Source organism: Muscardinus avellanarius, assembly GCF_963383645.1.
Source record: "Muscardinus avellanarius genome assembly, chromosome: 3".
In the NCBI taxonomy this organism is placed as follows: Eukaryota; Metazoa; Chordata; class Mammalia; order Rodentia; family Gliridae; genus Muscardinus; species Muscardinus avellanarius.
Window position 1 is genome coordinate 23,508,772 of NC_137788.1, and position 19,090 is coordinate 23,527,861.

Here is a 19,090-nt window from a genome sequence, read left to right on the forward strand (position 1 = left end):
ACTGCTGTTATGACTTGTGCTTCTCAGTCAGAATTTGCTCTTGTCATGGCACTGAGCAGAGAATCCCCCCAGAACTGAACAACAGCTGCTGAATATTTTTCTTTTGGCTCTACTAGTAAGTTCACGCCCACAGCCTCTTGGCCTGACACATTACACTTTCACCGCTGCAGCGTATGCAGCTTTCAGTTTGCTTATTTCAGCGCATGGCTAGTTGAAAAGCTGCATGAAGATGTAAATATGTATTCAGAGAGAAAATGAATTTAATTATACCCTGTTCTTTTTATGTTGTCTTTTTTTCTCCCACCTTATTCTTTTTTTTTTTTTTAATCATTATAATTTTGCATCCTTTCTTTTCCTTTTTTCTTTTTGCTGACCAGTCCCCTAGCTACTTTCTCCCTGATACATATCACTTAGGGGTGTGCAAAGAACCAATGTTGAACTTCCAAACTGATCAGAGAAGGCTAGCCCAGTTGAGAGAACTTAGAGCCAAGTTTTTCCTTTCTTAGATAACATCTGTCTTGACTATAGATAGCAGAACACAGAAATCACAGAGGGAGGAAAATTTCCATTTGAACGATTGGGGAAAGAGATGGTCCTTGAAATTGTCAGAAGTGTTTGCTTAAGCCTTCATGACGGTCATCATTTGTAGTCATGCTTTCAAGCATGTATAGTCATTGAGATCTTGTAGGCTTTAAATTTTTCTTTCTTTTCTGTTTCTTTTCTCTCTCTCTCTCTCTCTCCCTCTCTCTCTCTCTCTCTCTCTCCTTTCTTCCTTTTTTTTTCTTCCCTTCCTCCCTTTCCTGGTAAGGCCTGGAAGTACATTATAAACTTTTACTTATTATTTTTCTTTTGCAACCTTTGAAATGTGTAAGAGTAAGACTTTTGTTCTCTTGAGTAAAAGCTAATTATCATAAGAGACTATTGCAGTTTTTAAAGTTTATGTGAAGATACAGGAGGATTACTTTTTATATTCTGCCATTCTGTTTATAATAAAAGTAATTTTTCTCATGGCATGAAGAATGCCTCATTATTGGCATTGCCCAGTTCATTGGTTTTTGGCAACACTGAGGGAATGAAAAATTACCCAAATTCATATGTGAAAAAGCTATATGCTGATATCCTCAAAGGAGGAATGAACATAACTAAGGAAGACTAGTGATTGCTTAAACTTTCTGGCATTCTAATATTGATATATTAGAAAAAATATTTATTAAGCACTCTATCGTGTTATAGAAACTTTGCTAGAATAAAGTGCCAGAATAAATTAAACCTAAAATGAAGAATTCCAAAAGATCTTTCCAAATACTTTGCACATCCCCAAGTGTCACTTCTGAGCATTTTCCATCTGTTTGTTCATCTTTCTCTGTCTTTCTTGATCTTCTACCGTGAAAGCAGATGCAAGAACGTGCTCTGTTAGTACAGGATGAAGAGAAAATTAAAAAGCAAGAGAGAACAACTGAAAGAGCCTTACCCCAGCAAGAAAATGAAGAAATTCTTCCCAAGGTTTCTATTCCAATCCCTGAGGACCACAAGCCTCTCAGACAGTGCCACCTCTCCTCTAGTGCTTTTCCAACTCCTCGTATTCCTTTCATGATGTCCTTTCTCGTGGTCCTTGCATTGGCTGTTTGGTGGTTGGTCTTTCTGTGATCGGAAAACAGGGTGCTCATCTGAAATGTCAAGACTAAAACCATCGAACTTTTGTCTTTGGTTTCAATTTTGTTATTGCCTATATTATGCCTCCGATCTTGATAGTTCACTGTCCTGGGGGAGCTCTTTTGGTCATTTTTCTGTCAAAAATTGTTACTTTTGTAGAGTATGTATCATGACATAAAAGGAGTAGCGATGGATTGCCTACGCCAGCTTTTCTGCACCGAAGTTAACAAGTCTAGACAAATCAGATTTAAGCTTAAGGAAGGTCGGTACTTTCCCCAAAAGCTTTAACTCTTGTCCTGCATGTTCTTACTGTTGACTGTTGCTATGACCTCCTCACCAGTGTCTCACACAAACCAGGATCCTCTCTAGAAACACGTGATGGGATGTTTTCCCATATAGTCATTTGTGTGGCATGGGCTGTGTAGATTAAAGAATTTTTTTTTAAATTTCTGACCTTTCAAAAGCCTTAAAATGATAAAGTTTTAATCTATAAATCCATAACCACTCCTTTTCTTAGAGTATCAAGCTGGTATATACAAAGGCCTTTTCTGGAAAAGGGCTTTTGACTTCTGTGGCCTTTTTATGAGTATTTCTGAACTGTACACGGATAAGTAACTTTATCCTGCTTGGTGGATAGAGATATCTGCAAAGCTTAAACGCTGTCTTTTCTTAAGTAGAGTGTTTAGTTTAAAGGAAATGGTGCTGGTGCCCCTTGGCCTCCAGCCAGGGCTGAATTTCTCAGACTACTCTACCTATCTTTAAAAGTCATGGAATACAGATTTATTCAAGATCTATACATAAATAAGTCCTTCTCTGAATTAAAATACTGTGTTATTTATTTATAGCTTAAATAATTGTATTGCTAGAAGCAATATTTAGCCAATATGATAAGCTTAAAATACATATTGATAAACTTTGTTTTCCTAGTATACTTTGGACCTGTTGCACTTGTGTTAAAATCAATTGTTTTTCATTGCTGGCCTTGTGGGCTAAAGTTGCATTGTGACAAGTTATGTGTTTTCTGTTTGCATGTTGATTTATAAGGCTTCCCTGACGTAAACATGAGCACTCTCCTCAGAACACAACTTGGATACCTAACCTGTCAGGTTTTACCTCAATATTAATGAAACCTTGCATGTAGCTTGCTTTTTATGGCATTTGAATGTACCAATATGGATGATTTGATTAATGTCTCAAATATTAGTTTTGACCTTTGAGTTTATAGAGTTCTCAAACTGAGATTATTTTACTTTGTGTAACTTCTCAATGCTTTTCAGTTGATGAAACTTCTAAACGACTCGTTTTGTGAAGATGGCTCTCTTAGAGCTAGAGCAAGAGAGAAAAGAGGGAGAGAAACAGTAAAACCAAGAGTCTTATCTTTTGTCCTTCAGCATCTACCAGTATTATCCTGGTTGTCTCTATTATCCTGGTTGTCTCTAGAGCCATATAGATACAATTATCTGATATTTCTTGGAAACTACTACTCTGTAATTATAAGCTTGTCCAGAAAGAAAAAAAAAAAAAAAAGAAAAAAAAAAGGTGGTGGGGTGGGGGAGAAGCAAGGACCAGGCTAGATTTTAAAATCTGGTATGCATGTATATCTTTTCAGTCTCAAGCTGTATCTATTTCTAACAAATGTTCTGTAAATAAGCTTATTTATTGACTCATAATACGAGAGATCTGAAGTCAATCTGAAATACTGCAAAGCTATTTTATAATACAGAAAGTAATAATCATAAATATTCCCCTTTATCTGTGAAATAGAGATATAAGAGCTTTCCTTAGTGGAATAACAGTTGAAACTGTAGCATTGGTTATTTTACATCTTTTTTAACAAATTAAAAGGAAATAATCTTAGAATTTTATTGGTACTTTTATAACTCTTTGAGATTATATTTCCTTAAATTTCTTTTCATTCTTGTACACGGCTTTTTATTAATTCTTATAAACTTCACCCTGAATTGTTTCCTTCCGTGTTGGAGTTATTTCAAGTCCATTAAAAATACTGTGAGCCAATTCTACTTCTCAGTTTTCTGAAACGCAGCAGGAATCCTCTAATATTATTATTGACAGTCAAAGGAAAAGACATTTCTTCTGTGAATAGGGCAAGAATGGTCAAGAGGAAAATGGCCAAGCCCCCCCCCCCAATTTATCCTCATCATAGTTATCACAGGAAAAATATTGGACATTCCAGCTTTTTATTATCCAAAGTTAATGCTGCCAGTATCTAACCTGAAGCTGTGAATAGTGTTGGTTTCTTTCCCTTACTTCGTTCCATTCCAAATAACTGTGTGTTGGCTTTACCCCAGCTCAGCTTCTTGATGGCAGGTAGGTACATATAAAAACAATTTAAGGGCTGGAATGTAACTCCATGGTAGAGCACTAGCATAGCACTTGTGAGGCCCTGGCTTCAATCCCTAGCACTGCAAAGAAACACTTTCGACTAAAGGCCTCAATACAGACCAGTGTAAAGTCTTGTATTTTTTGCCCTGGTTTTGCCATTATTGATTTCTGGAGTGACTCGGAGAAGTTTGTTTAACTATTTGGTGCCCAGATTTCCACCTAGTAGTGTGGAAACAAACCTACCTCATGAGAATGAATCTGTAACTTGTTTCAGGAACTAGAGGCTCTGGTTATTCATTTCTTGGCCGCTTGAGGGCTGGGAACATGGAAATTAAGAAACAGACATTAACTTCTTGGGGTTTATTACTTGGAAGTAAACGATTAAATAGCAGTGTTTATTACTATCTATTCCTTATTCGTGTGTGTGTGTGTGTGTGTGTGTGTGTGTGTGTGTGTGTGTGTGTGTTGCTGTGGATGGAACCAAGGAACATTATTCTACCTCTGAGTTATACTCCCTAGTTCTATTTTTTATTCTTGGTTTTTGAAACAGGGTCTCACTAGGTTGCAAAGGGCCTCACTAATAGCTGAGGCTGTCTGCGAACCGCACTCTTCCTGTCTCAGCCTCCCAGATCCTGGTATTACAAGCATGAGCCAGAGCCAGGCATGGTGGCGCATGCTTGTTATCTCAGCATTTGGGAGGCTGACACGGGAGGATTGCGGTTCACAGAAAGCCTCAGCTACTTAGTGAGGCCTTCTGCAACTTAGTGAGACCCTGCTTTAAAAAAAAAAAAAAAAGAATAAAAAATAGGGCTGGGGGTGTAGCTCAGAGGTAGAATGCCCCTGGGTTCCATCCCCAGTACTGTAAAAAACAAAACAAAACAAAAAAGCATGTGCCACTACACCTTATTGATATTTGATCCTTATTGATATTTGATCACACATTTACAATTACTCAAGAGTAGCCAGGGATGGTGGTGTACTCCTGTAATCCCAGTACTTGGGAAGCTGAGACAGGAAGATCACATGTTCAGCTTCCACAACATAACAAGACTCTTGTTGACCTAGCAAAACCCTGCTTCAAAATTAAAAAAAAATCAAAAAGGGCTGAGGGTGTAGCTCAGAGGTAGAATGCCCCTGGGTTAAACTCCAGTATTGCAAGTTAATTAATTAGTTAATTAAAACTACTAAAGTTAGCCGGGCATGGTAGCACATGCTTATAATCCCCAGTATTGGGAGGCCGAGACAGGAGGATTACACAGGTTCGAAGCCAGCCTCAGCTACTTAGTGAGGCTCTCAGAAACTTAGTGAGACCCTGTTTCCAAATAAAATATAAAATATGTCTGGGAGTATAGCCTAGAGGTAGAAAGCCTCTGGGTTCCACCCTCAATACCACCAAAAATAAATAAAATAAATAAATAAATAAATAAATAAATACTACTAAAGTTAAAAATGTCTTTCTAAGCCAGGCATGGTAGTGCATGCTTATAATTGCAGAACTTGGGAGGTTGAGACAGGGAGGAGGATCTCAGGTTCGTGGCCAGCCTCAGCTACTTAGGCATTCTGCAAGTTAGTGAGACCTTGTTTCAAAATAATAAATAAAAAGTGGGGCTGGCTGGGCGTGGTGGCACACGCTTGTAATCCCCACACTTTGGAGGCGGAGACAGGAGGATTGCGCAGGTTCGAAGCCAGCCGTATGTGCTGGTTTAAGAGACCCTGTTTCCAAATAAAAAAGTATAAAAATAGGTCTGGGAGTATAGCCCGGAGGTAGAAGGGTTTCCAGGAACCCCAGTACCACCAAAAATTTTTTAAAAAAATGTGGGGCTGGAGGTGTAAATGGAGGTAGAATGCCCCTGGGTTCAATTCCCAGCATCACAAAAAAAATTTTTTTTCTAAAGCTATGCATGAGCCAGGTGTGGTGTTGCACACCTGTAATCCCAACACTTGGGAAACTGAGACAGGAGGATCACAGGTTCAAAGATAGCCTTAGCAAATAGTGAGACTCTTATCAACCAAGCAAGATCCTGTTTTCAAATAATAAAAAATAGACTCAAGATGGTAGAATGTCTCTGGGTATTACCAGAAAAATAAAGCTAGGCATGTTGCTACTACGCACCTGTTGTCTCTGCTTGGGAGGCTGAGGCAGGAAAGGATTACTTGAACTAAGACAGCCTAGGCACCATAGCAAGACCCCATTTTAAAAATAAAACAAAAACTTTTAAAATGTCTTTTAAAATTTACCCTGCTTTTGGTTCGAAGCCAGCCTCGCTGGCTTAAGAGACCCTGTTTCCAAATAAAAATATAAAAAATAGGTGCCTGGGAGTGTAGCCCGGAGGTAGAAGGGTTTCCAGGAACCCCAGTACCACAAAAAAAAAAAAAAAAAAAATTTTTTTTTTTACCCTGCTTTTAGCTGGGCATGGTGGCATGTGCTTATAATCCCAGCATTTGGGAGGCTGAGACAGGAGGATCTGGGTTCGCAGATATCCTCAGGTACTACTTAGTGAGGCCCTTTGCAACTCAGTGAGACCGTTTCAAAATAAAGAATAAAAAATAGTTCTAGGGGTGTAGCTCAGAGGTAGAATACCCGTGGGTTTCATCCCAGTACCACACACACAAAAAAAGAGGCTGATTCATTTTCTCCTACTTTCCACAGTCATTTCTGTAATAATTCCTATGGATAAGCCTATAGGACACTACAGACATTAGAATTTTGATTATTTGCCAGGTATGGTAACATACATCTGTAATTCCAGTACTTGGAAGTCTCAGATAGGAATATTGTAGCTAGTTCAAGGCCAGCTCGTGGTAAATTAGTGAGACCCTGTTTCAAAATAAAAAATAAAAAGAGCTGGAGTGTAGCTCAGTGGTTGAATGCCCCTGGGTTCAATTTCCAGTGCCACAAATACACACACACACACACACACAAAAGAAGTTCAATTATTTTTTTAAAGGTATCACCATAATGGGCATGCTGGAGGTACACACCTATAATCCTAGTGTTTGGGAAGCTGAAACAGAACGATCTCAGGTTTGAGGCCAACCTCAGCAACTTAGTAAGACCCTGTCTCAAAATAAAAAATAAAATAGCTAGCTTAGAGGTAAAATGTACCTGGGTTCATCCCCAGTATTACCAACGAAAATTAATGCTTGTGCTTCAACTGGTGGTCATGGATTTATAAAAAGGAAACCGGCTGGATGCGGTGCTGCACACTTGTAATCCTAGTACTTGGGAAGCTGAGATATCTCTACAGAGTTTCCTTCTCTCATACTGCTCTTCACAAAAATTCTAAAATCCCAAACCTCTTTATACCACTCTCTACAGCTTCAAAAAAGACTATTACATTTTTTTTTTTATTTGCTTGTTTTGGTACTGGAGATTAAATCCAGGGGCACTCTACCTCTGACTTACCCAACCCCATTTTTTTTATTTTTTTATTCAAATTTAAAAAAATATTGGTGCATTATATTCATACATCATTTTGGGGTAAAAAAAAAAAAACCTTGTGTGTACATACATGTACACATCACTAATTTCACCCCTACCCAATTCCCACCTTATTCCTCCCCATCCCTCCTTCCCTTGCTTGGCTTAGTTATGTTTAAAGATAAGTACAGTTATTGATTACTTCAGAATCCCAAAGGAAGACCTTGTGGACCATTTGACATAATGGTTATGACTTTGATATATTTAAGTACATTGTGTATTTTAGAGAATTTCCTCCTCCCCCCCATCCCCTCATTTATGTCTTGTTTGCTGCTCTATAGGATTTCCTTTTTCATCTAGAATTCCTCCTATGACCCATTTCTCCTTAGCTTTCACATATTTTTGTGACTGACTAATCTCACTTAGCATAATGTCCTCCAGTTCCATCCATTTCCCTCAAAATTATGTAACTGAGTTTTTTTTTTTTGTTTTTTTTTTGATGGCTGAGTAAAATTCCATTGTGTACATACCCCACAGTTTTGTAATCCATTCATCTGTTGATGGACTTCTTGGCTGGTTCCATAGTTTGGCTATGGTGAATTGTGCAGCTATGAACATAGATACACATGCATTAGTTTGGTAGTTTGGTTTCTTTTCTTTTGGGTAGATACCCAGAAGTGGTATTGCTGGATCAAATGGTAGATTTGTTCCCATTCTTCTGAGGATTCTCCATACTGTTTTCCAAAGTGGTTGTACTAATTTGCACCAACAATGTATTAGAGTTCCCACTTCTCCACATCCTTGCCAGCATTTGTTGTTTGTGTTTTGAATGATTGCCATTCTAGTTGGAGTTAGGTGAAATCTCAGGGTAGTTTTGATTTGCATCTCTCTGATTGCCAATGATGTTGAGCATTTTTTCATGCATTTATTGGCCATTTGAATTTCTTCTTTTGTGAAATGTCTATTTAGTTCGCTTGTCCATTTTGTTCCAACCCCATTTTTTTTAAATGTTGGAATAGAGTTTCCTAAATTGCCCAGGGTCTAAGTTGCTGAGGCTAGGCTTGAACTTTTGATGTTTCTGCCTCAGGTCTCCAAGTACTGGGATTATAGATGTGTGCCACCACACCAGGGGCTGTTTTTTATTATGCATAGGAATTTTACATTTTTTGTTACACTTGAACTACCCTTGTTTGTAATTTTGGTACCAAGAACTGAAATGACTTCTCATCCTTATTCTCTATTTGGTGTAGCAGATGGGATTACCATATCTGCCTCCTCTACCCTGTAGTCTGTAATATCAATAAGCCTACTCTTCTCTCTGATGCCATTACCCCTCAGGCCTTAGGATCTTTTTACTGCAGCAGAATCTGACACAAAAAGAAACATATTGATGCCAGCCTAGGAAGGGGCATCTGAAATAGTTAAGAAGGGATGGTACCTGGGTGTGGTGGTGCACGCTTGTAATCCCAGTACTTGGGAGGCTGAGACAGGAGGATCACAGGTTCATAGCCAGCCTCAGCTACTTAGTGAGGTCCTCTGCAACTTAGTGAGTCTCTTTCAAAATAAAGAATAAAAATGGGGCTGTGTGTATAGCTTAGAGGCAGAATACCTGGGTTCAATTCTCAGTACCACAAAAATACATACATACATACATACATACGAAAGAAAGGCTACAAGAGGAAGAGTGGTGGCTTTGATCATCAATTATAAATTTGTAGGAAATTTTATTCAGTAAACAAAATTCCTATCATACTAGAGGGAAAAAATTAAGAGAAACTAGTTTCTTAGTCTCATAGATCAGAAATATAGGCTAAAAGCTAAATAGCTGTAATACTAGCCTAACTAAATGTATAGATGACAGCCGGGCGTGGTGGCGCACACTTTGTAATCTCAGCATTCAGGAGGCCGAGACCAGAGGATCGCGGTTCGCAGCCAGCCTCAGCTACTTAGTGAGGCCCTCCACAACTCAGTGAGACCCTGCTTCAAAATAAAGAATAAAAAATAGCTTAGTCGGTATAGCTTGGAGGTCGAATGCCCCTGGGTTCCATCCCCAGACCCGGAAAGAAAGAAAGAAAAAGGAAGGAAGGAAGGGAGGGAGGGAATGTAGATGTCAGATTATTGAGTGAGCGTACTTTAGGGATGCTTTTCTCATCTTTTGTGGTATCCTAGAAGGTACAGCGTCTTTCCCTTTACCATCTTCAGAATACTTTTTTGTGCAAATAGTAGAATAAATCTGGAATTTCAAACATAAAAAGAAGGGAAAGGCAGAAAGTGTAAACTATCTCTTTTGATCCCCAAATTAGTAAAGGCAATTCAGCCTCTTGTTTTCTTCTCTACTGTCTCTTATAAGAAGACTACAGGCTGGGGGTGTAACTGCGTGATAGAATACACGCTTAGCATTCACCAGGCCCTGGTTTCAATCCCTAGCACCACAAACTATCTTTCTTTTCACATACAGTCTCTCTTTTTCTTTCTCTCTCTCTCTCTTTCTTTCTTTCTTTTTTTCTTTTTTGGTGGTACTGGGTATGGAACCCAGGGGCATTCTGCCTCTGAGCTACACCCCCAGCCCTATTATTAGTCTTTTTATTTTTTTGAAACAGGGTCACACTGAGTTGCAAAAGGCCTCGCTAAATAGCTGAGGCTGTCCGCAAACCGTGATCCTCCTGTCTCAGTCTCCCAAATGCTGGGATTACAACTGTGTGCCACCAGGCCCAGTTTACAGTCTCGTGTTTTGAGATATAAACTTGTACCAGATTACAAGTTTATATGCCCAACAAATACAGACAAGAAAGTTCTGTCTCCCTTGTTAATTCTATATGGTCCCTAGTTTATTTAGGATTTTGTGTATTCCTCTATGGTAAATATCAGTGTCTCTTTTTAATGACTTGTATTTCTGTTCAATTCAAAGTATTTCATCCTAGCCCAAATTGGTGGCATATACCTGTGCTCTCAGTACTGGGAGGCTGAGACAGAAGGATCAAAGGTACGAGGCTAACTTAGTAATTTAGAAAGATCATCAGCAACCTAGCAGGATCCTGTTTCAAAATAAAAACTAAAAAGGGATGGGGGTGTAGCTTGGATGTAAATGCCGTTGGGTTCAGTCCCCAGTACAAACAAAACAAAACAAAAACCTCTCATCCTTTACCACAGCTAATAATGAACTATTTTCACTCTAGAATGTATTATCAAGATGGGTCCATGTCTTGGAGTTGGTGTCATAAAGGGAACATTTGTGTTTATATATAATAGAGAGCTATTTGATACATTTCCTTATGTTTTATATGATATAAACACCAGATGTATCAAACTCCCATGGATTTTTTATATCATATAGATCAGAGGTTGGCAGACTTTCTGTAAAGGGCCAGATAATAAATATTTTAGGCATTGCAGGCTGTATTTCACAACTGTGCACCTGGGTATTAGAGAGTGAAAGCAGCAAAAACATTACCTAAATTGAGTGGCTATGTTCTAGTCAAACTTCATTTATGCACACTGAAATTGGGCTTTTATATCATTTTGTCACTAGAATTATTTTCCCATATCATTCAAAAGTGTAAAAAAATTCTTCTCAGAGCCATCAAAAATGTGGGGGGGGGGGGGGCGTATGGAGCATAGTTTTTTAAACTTTGATGCAGGCCAGATGTTTTGGTACTAGGGATTGAACCCAGGAACATTCTACCTCAGAACTACACCTCCAGCCCTTATTTATTTTTTATTCTGAAACAGTCTAGCTAGGTTGCAGAAGAGTCTCACTGTGTTGCTGAGGCTGTCCTTGAACGTGCAATCCTTCTGTCTCAGCCTCCCAAGTACTGGGATTACAGATGTGTGCCACCTTTGAGCTGTTTTAAAGAGCTATAGTTGTAATCGTATCGTTTTCATTCACTGCCAACATATTTTTTGTTTGATTAGAAATGGCAAACAAAAGTTAAGGCATCCCCCTCTCTTCATCTGGCTTCAGGGTGCACGTCAGCTGAAGTCTATGATACTGTAACCACCACAGTACCACAGCCTCCTTCACTTTTCCAACTTGTTCTATGTTAGCTATGAGTTTAATGTAGTCACCATTGATCCCAGCCACCCTCTTCATTTTATTGGTCTTAAAGGATCTCTCTCCATTTTCCCCTAGGAATAAAGAAGCAATTCCTAAATTTACTTCTCTTCAGCCGAGTTTCAGAGATATGTAATAAACATGGTAAAGAAGTGAAGTGGAGCTGGGTGCAGTGGCATACACACCTATAATCCTAGTACTTGGGAAGCTAAGGAGGATTTCAGGTTCAAGTCCAGCCTCATCAATTTAGCAAGCCCCTCAGCAAATAGCGAGACCCTATTTTGAAATAAAAAGGGCTAGGGGTATAGCTAGGAGGTAGAATGCCCTCCTGGGTTCAATTCCCAGTAACACCCCTCCCAAAAAAAAAAAAAAAGTAAAAGTGGTATTTTCACTCTGAGCTTTGGTACACCTTAGTGTTTCAAGCTGGTGTATAAATTCAAGATTGGGTCGCCGGGCGTGGTGGCGCACGCTTGTAATCCCCGCTCTTGGGAGGCAGAGACAGGAGGATCACGCAGGTTCGAAGCCAGCCTTGTGCGCTGGCTTAGGAGACCCTGTTTCCAAATAAAAATGTAAAAATAGGTCTGGGAGTGTAGCCCGGAGGTAGAAGGGCTTCCAGGAACCCCAGTACCACCCCAAAAAAAAAAAAAATTCAAGATTGGGTAACTAAGGGACACATTTTAGAAAGGTCCCTTGTTCTATTTATTACTATCAAAACAAAGAGATAATTCCTCAATTCAGGGCCTGTTTGGGCAATATTTATCAATAAGTCAGAAGAAAATAAAGTAATATTCTTTTGAAAGTATCTGCTCCCTTTTTGACATACTTGTATTCTTGTGTCTGAATCTGCAATTGCTCGGGGAAGGTGCTTCTAATCTTTAAACCCACATTCCTTTTAGTTCCCTTGTCCAGGATCCTTTAACTCTGATTCTCAGTTAAATAGATTGTTTAATCATTTAACAACTAAGCAAGATATTTAAACTTGAAGAAATCTGCTAAAGAACTTCTCTTTTGGAACATTTTCTTTGATATTTTTCTCACATTAATTGCTCTGTTAATATGTAAATTTATCATGAATAAATCTCATTACAAATCAGATTGTGGTTGCTATTAATCATTAAGGAATTAGGAGCTGGTGATGCTATGCATAAACAGACCTAGTTCCAAAAGGGGGAATGGGAAGGGAAGTAAAGAAACCTCTGCTTCAGCGACCAGCAAGAGATGACTGTCTGCTAGGCATTCTAGAGAAATGTTCTTGCTTTTCCATATTTCATACTTCTCTGTGTCCAATAATTGCTTTTTGCTTAGTCCTAAAACAGAAACAACCTGTATGTGTATGTATATGTGTGTGTGTGTGTGTGTGTTCAGTCCTCCGAATATTGTTTTCAATCAGCTTTGAACCCATATGACTTATTTACTGCCAAATTTCAAAACTAATTTTTGCTATCCAATTTAACCAGTCACTACAACACATGTAATTGTCACATCTGTTAGAAGCATTTTAATATGCAGAATCTTCCTTTTATGTTTTTTAAAGTACTGTACAAATGAGTAGTTATTAACCATCCAGGATTGCCACTTTGATCAGATTGAAGAGGAGTGGTGTGGGCGTGGATGTGTGGGTGCGGAGAGCTTGTTCCTGTGATGTGGAATTAACAGTTGTGTCACTTTCTCTCTTACTTCACCTTGGGTAAACCTCTTAACTTTCACAGCTCTAGATTTTGCTGTATTATCCAGTAATTGCTTTTTAGTCCTAAAACAGAGACAACGTGTGTGTGTGTGTGTGTGTGTGTGTGTGTGTGTGTGTGTTCAGTCCTCTGAATATTGTTTACTTAAGATCAACACCACACTTTGGAGTGGCTTGTTTCCTAGGTCTAAGTATGTACCTGTGGCCATATCTAAGTACTATAAAAATGTTGTACTATTTCTCTAAAGCCACATTCCTTTGAGGAATTTATTGGAGATTTTAGCACAGAAAACCACTGTCATTATTACAGGATTTTTCAGGAAGAGAAGATACAGCTAATTAGTACCTAATAATAGTTTTGTGTTACATTTAGCTTCGTGGAATTAAGATCCTATTTTGTAGATATCAAATTGGGACATAATGTTTTTCCTAAGTGCTTATTAGATTTTATCATTTTAGAACTGGGACTTTATAATATTAGAACTAACCATCAAAGGTTTCTGATGTCCTAGCCATGTTCAGTATAACCTTTAATATTTGCTCAAGCACTTTGACTTCTACAGATCTAATCAGGTGTGAGAATGCGCATTTGATCTGTGGAGTCCTTGCTGGTGAGTGCAGTGTAAAGGCAAAATTTTCTATTACCTAATAGTTAAAATTTTGCATCAGGCATGGATCTTGAAGCTGTTTGCTTTTATATTCACATATTTATGGGGATAATCTAATAACAGCACTATTTGGGAAATCATAAAAACAATGTCGGGGGAGTGTAGGTGTAGCTCACTTGATAGATCATTTGCTTAGTATGCTCAAGGCCCCGCAAAACAAATAAACAAACAAATAGCAAATAAAGACTGAAGGATAATTTTTATCGTCAAATGTCACTGGCTGGCATTTGTGAAAGGCTGCATTGTGAACTTATTTTCCTATAATAAACAATTTTATCAACTCTAATAAAAAGCCAACATCTTCCTTAATAAGCTCCTTTGTCCAGATCTCTTCCAGATGGAAGCTTTATATACTGGAAAAGAACAGTGGGCCATGAAAACGCCTCGAGTTCCATGAGAAGCTAGTGAGCACTGTGATGCCAGTGAGCCCTATTTCTAGCCAGGGATCCATAGCATACAGACAAAAAAAAAAAAAAATTAAGGATGGGGAATAATATAATGATCCAAGAGAAAAACTGAAATTAAGAGACATGTATTATGCAATAAAGAATGGCACACTGGAAGGGAGAGATTGAATATCTAAACCCTTGCTAGCCACACAGTGACTCTGTTGTTAGTTTATCCCCATCTTGAGTGTTTGTGATCCTAATGTCCTTTTGGAAACTGCTAGTGGCCTGAGTTTTCCACTGAAAACTGTACCAAAAATATAATTTATCAAGCTTTTTTGGGGGGAAGGGGGAACTAGGGGATGTTTTTCTTTTCGGTAATTTTTATTCTTTCTTCATTTGTGTCCTTTTTTGGCTGAAGAATGGGCTACTGCTGCTTGACTTGTCCTCTGTATGTTCTGTTTACATATGGCTTTTATAAAAGAAGCCATGACCACATCTGATTTATCTTTTATTGCAAGTGCCCATTTAAAAGCATTTGTTTTAAATTAAATGTTTCTTTTTTAATCGCCACGTTGATGGTCTTACTGATTATTATATAACCAAAGGAAACACTGATATTAATACTTTTTCAAATAATGAGATTGCAAATGTCTAAGACATATTTTTGCTTTTAAGAGCTTTTTCCCTAGACATTTAAAGCCATTCTTTCCAACTTTGCCTTTTTTTTTCTTTTTAAGAAAAGAATGTAGAAACAGAGCACTCGCAATTAACTGATCTTATCAGTATTGGATTCTATATTTTTTAGCTTGCATGTTGCAGACCATCTGGGGCTATTATTTTAAATACATTGTTGATAATTTAAATGACTGTAATATTTATTGTTTACTTTAGTTAAGAACCAGGAGCTGGACCCTTCCGCTGGGTATCTTCCTTCTGTACTTAGCAAGATAACCTCGATTCCTGCTGGTTCTTTGGGCATTTGCTGTGCAAAGCATTTCTTACTGGGTTTGCAAAGCAAGGGTAATGTGCTCTGTTGGGTTGTATGTGTGTCTGTGCACTCCCCTAACTCCCAGTCCCACTGCCACCTCGGTTTGCTCCCTTTTCCTATCAAAACTTATAGCCAGGCACAGTGAGCGGCACAGGCCTGTAATTCAGTTTATTTGGGAGCTGAGGCAGAAGGATCGCAAGTTGGAGGCCAGCCTGGTCAACCTAGGGAGATCTTGTTTCAAAATAAAAAATAAAAAGGGCTAGGGATGTAGTTTAATGGAAGAGTATCCCTGGGTTCAGTCTCTGGCACAAGAACAAAATGATACACTAATTTTCTAAAAGTCTATATCTTATTTAAAAATCTAAGAAATCACTTTTTCTTAACATGTAGAAACACTGGTAAAAGTTTAATGTACAAACTTTTCCTGAGATATTTGCATTTCAAAAAGCTACAAAGTCTTGGCAAAGAAGATGATGACATTTCAGATTTGATTGTGCCATTAAGCAGTGTTTGCAAGGCCAGGCTCAGGTCTCTTTTGACAGAATGTAAAATAAAGAGAATGTAAACTGAGTGTGGTGGCATCTGCTTGTAACCCCAATACTTGGGAGGCTGGGACAAGAGGAGCACGGGTTCCCAGCCAGCCTTAGCTACTTAGTGAGGCCCTCTGCAACTTAGTGAGACCCTGTTTCAAAATAAAGGATCAAAAAAAAAAAAAAAATAGGGCTGGGAATGTAGTTTGGAGATAGAATACCCCTGGATTCTATCCCTGGTACCAGAGAGAGAGAGAGAGAGAGAGAGAGAGAGAGAGAGAGGAGAGAGGAGAGAGGAGAGAGGAGAGAGGAGAGAGGAGAGAGGAGAGAGGAGAGAGGAGAGAGGAGAGAGGAGAGAGGAGAGAGGAGAGAGGAGAGAGGAGAGAGGAGAGAGGAGAGAGGAGAGAGGAGAGAGGAGAGAGGAAGAAGAAGAAGAAAGAGAGAGAGAGAATGTAAAAAACAATAGTACTTCTAATAGTTGTTTACTTTGTATAAAGTGACTAGAGAGGTAGGATGCTAAATCAGGGGCTTTCTTTTTGAAGAAAACTTATTAATTTCAGGAAGCAAATGTGTGGGTAATAATAATATAGAAAGATAAACATTGAGGCTTAAAAGTGATTGTTGAGCTGGGCACAGTGGCACATATCTGTAATCCCAGTACTTAGGAAGCTTAGACAGGGAATCTAAGATTGCAGCAGTGTCTGCATTAGTGAGACCATGTTTCAAAATAGGGCTAGGGTGTGGCTTGGAGGTAGAACGTCCCTGGGTTCAATCCCCAGTACAGGGAAGAAAGGAAGGAAGAGTAAGGTGGTTACAGATTTTGTAACTAATCAGAAATATTCTTCCTATTTGCTTTCTTAATAAAGAAAGCAAATATATCTCACAACTAGTCTGTTTGTTTTTTTCCTTTGTGGTACTGGGGATGGAACCCAGGGGCAATCTACCTCTAAGCTACACCCCCAGTCCTATTTTTTATTCTTTATTTTGAAACTGGGTCTCACTGAGTTGCAAAGAGCCTCACTAAGTAGCTGAGGCTGGCCACGAACCTCCGGTCTCAGTTTCCCGAATGCTGGGATTACAAACATGCGCCACCACGCCCAGCTCCCATTTACTATTTAAATGAGACTGAGAATCTTCAAATAGTATACCTGTTCATTTAAACATTTGTCTAATAGGCTTCCTCATATTCTTGAACCAACCAGAATCGCTGCAGCACCTCCATAGGCAGCTGGCCTTTTATTGGATCATCTTTCTTCCTGTAGATCCCTTCAGTCCAGATAGACAATGTCTAGATTAACGCCCTTGGAGCACATTAAGTCTCCATTTTGTCTTTCTGTCACTGTGGATAGTACACATGGTTCACATACAGTCAAAAATCAATTGATATTCCTGGCAATATCCCTTTAAAGTTTCCAGGCTAATTTAGTGTATGTAGCTGTGCAGTCTTACGTAATTCAGTGTCCCTTGCTGATGGTCACAGCCAAAGGCAACAACACTGTCAGTTAAAATTCTTCACTGATATTATGTGCCAAATTCTGGATGTCTCATGTCATGGAGACTTTATGTCTTCTTTTGGCCAGAGCCTTTTCTTCTGGCTTTTCAGCCTTCTCCTTATTCTTAAAAATAATTGTGTCAGCCACTAAGAACAGACTCTGCTAGGAGGACTTTGGACAATCATTGTACTTCTCTAAATTGGAGTCAGATTTGATGTGTATTCTTTTGAGCATAGCAGGACACATCCTTTGGTCCTACTTAGATAACTTTTGGTGCCATGGGAAGAAGATGGGCTTTAGAACCAGAAGTAGCTCTGAATGTAAATCTTAGTTCAATCACTTCCTAGCTATAAATTGCTTAATCTCTTGGTTTCTTCATTTATAAAATAGGGATAATAACTACCTCAGAGTGAGAGTGTAAGGAATTAAATGAGCTGGGTGTGGTGGCGCACTCCCACAATCCCAGTACTTGCGAGGCTGAGATAGGAAGATCACAGGTTCACAGCCAGCTTCAGCTACTTAGTGAGGCCCTCCGCAACTTAGACCCTGTTTCAAAATAAAGAATAAGCCAGGCGTGGTGGCGCATGCTTGTAATCCCCATGCTTGGGAGGCTGAGACAGGAGGATCGCGCAGGTTCGAAGCCAGCCTCAGCTGGTTTAAGAGACCCTGTTTCCAAATAAAATATAAAATAGGTCTGGGAATGTAGCCCGGAGGTAGAAGGCCCCTGAGTTCCATCTCCAGTACCACCAAAAAAAAAAAAAGAATAAAAAATACAGCTGGGGGGTGTACCTCAGAGATAGAGTGCCCCTTGGTTCAGTCCCCAAAACCACAGGAAAAAAAAAGAAATAAGAAACATTAAAATGACTAGCACAGTATCTGGTACCTGGTGAGTATATAAAAATATTAGTTTATTATTTTACTGATAGAAAAGATAAAATGCTAGACTAGACATTGGGTCTGGCCAAGTGAGCCACTGCTTATAATCTTTTTTTTTTTCTTTCTTTTGTGGTCCTGGGGGTGGAACCCAGGGGCTTTCTACCTCTGGGCTATACTCCCAGGCCTATTTTATCCTTTATTTGGAAACAGGGTCTCACTAAGTTACTGAGACCCTCACTAAGTAGCTGAGGCTGGCTTCGAACCTGTGCGATCCTCCTGTCTCAGCCTCCCAAGCGCAGGGATTACAAGCGTGCACCACCACGCCTGGCTATAATCTTTCTAAACATGCCTTTCTAAACGTGTCAGTTATTAAATACAAAGCAGAAGTTCTTGAGTCCCACCTGGATTTATTTAATGCATCTTGAGCAAGTTTTACTGAACATCTATTATGTTTGAAACACACAAGAAAGATACAAAGCCAAGTAAGACATAGTAACAATATGGACATTCTAGCCCTAGGTGGTGGCACACGCTTGTAATCCCATTGCTTAGGAAGCTGAGACAAGAGGATCACAGGTTCACAGCCAGCCTCAGCAATTTAGTGAGGCCTCCACAACTTAGAGAGTCCCTCTTTCCAAAATAAAAAAATAATGATAAAATAGGGCAGAAGGTGTGGCTCAGGAGTAGAATGCTCCTGGATTCAATCCCAGAGCCCCCCCCCAAAAAAAAGAATAGGGATGTCCTTATACCCCCAAGGTGCTCACAGTCTAATGAAAAAGACAAATGACTATGCCAGTCACAGAGGGCATTAAGAGAACAGAAAGAGAATGGTATCTACCCACATGGTGGGCAGCCAGGAGGAAACTCTGAGAACTGAGATAGTTTTGGAGGTGTAGTAGCATGTAGAAGGATGAGAGAGGGCTAGGGGTCGTATTCTGAGTTATTTTCTGTCTTACTGACGGGTCTGGATTTTAACCAGAAAGCAAAGAAGACC

The 19,090-nt window shown here is 39.2% G+C and overlaps 1 protein-coding gene across 9 annotated transcripts in view; it reads left to right on the forward strand.

The window, feature by feature from the left end:
* The window catches only part of EPB41 (erythrocyte membrane protein band 4.1), a gene marked incomplete at both ends in the record, with an annotated part of 108,349 nt that overhangs the window by 74,738 nt on the left and 14,521 nt on the right, over positions 1 to 19,090 (forward strand). For 3 of the 9 annotated variants that reach the window (XM_080691739.1, XM_080691740.1, XM_080691742.1), the window contains one exon: positions 378 to 506. The exons of 5 other annotated variants lie outside the window; for them this stretch is intronic. In XM_080691739.1, coding sequence (XP_080547865.1) covers positions 378 to 506 — 129 coding nt within the window. Of the gene's footprint in view, positions 1 to 377; positions 507 to 1,395; positions 1,648 to 19,090 lie in introns of those variants that run through there. One more of the 9 variants, XM_080691737.1, reaches the window with a different exon arrangement.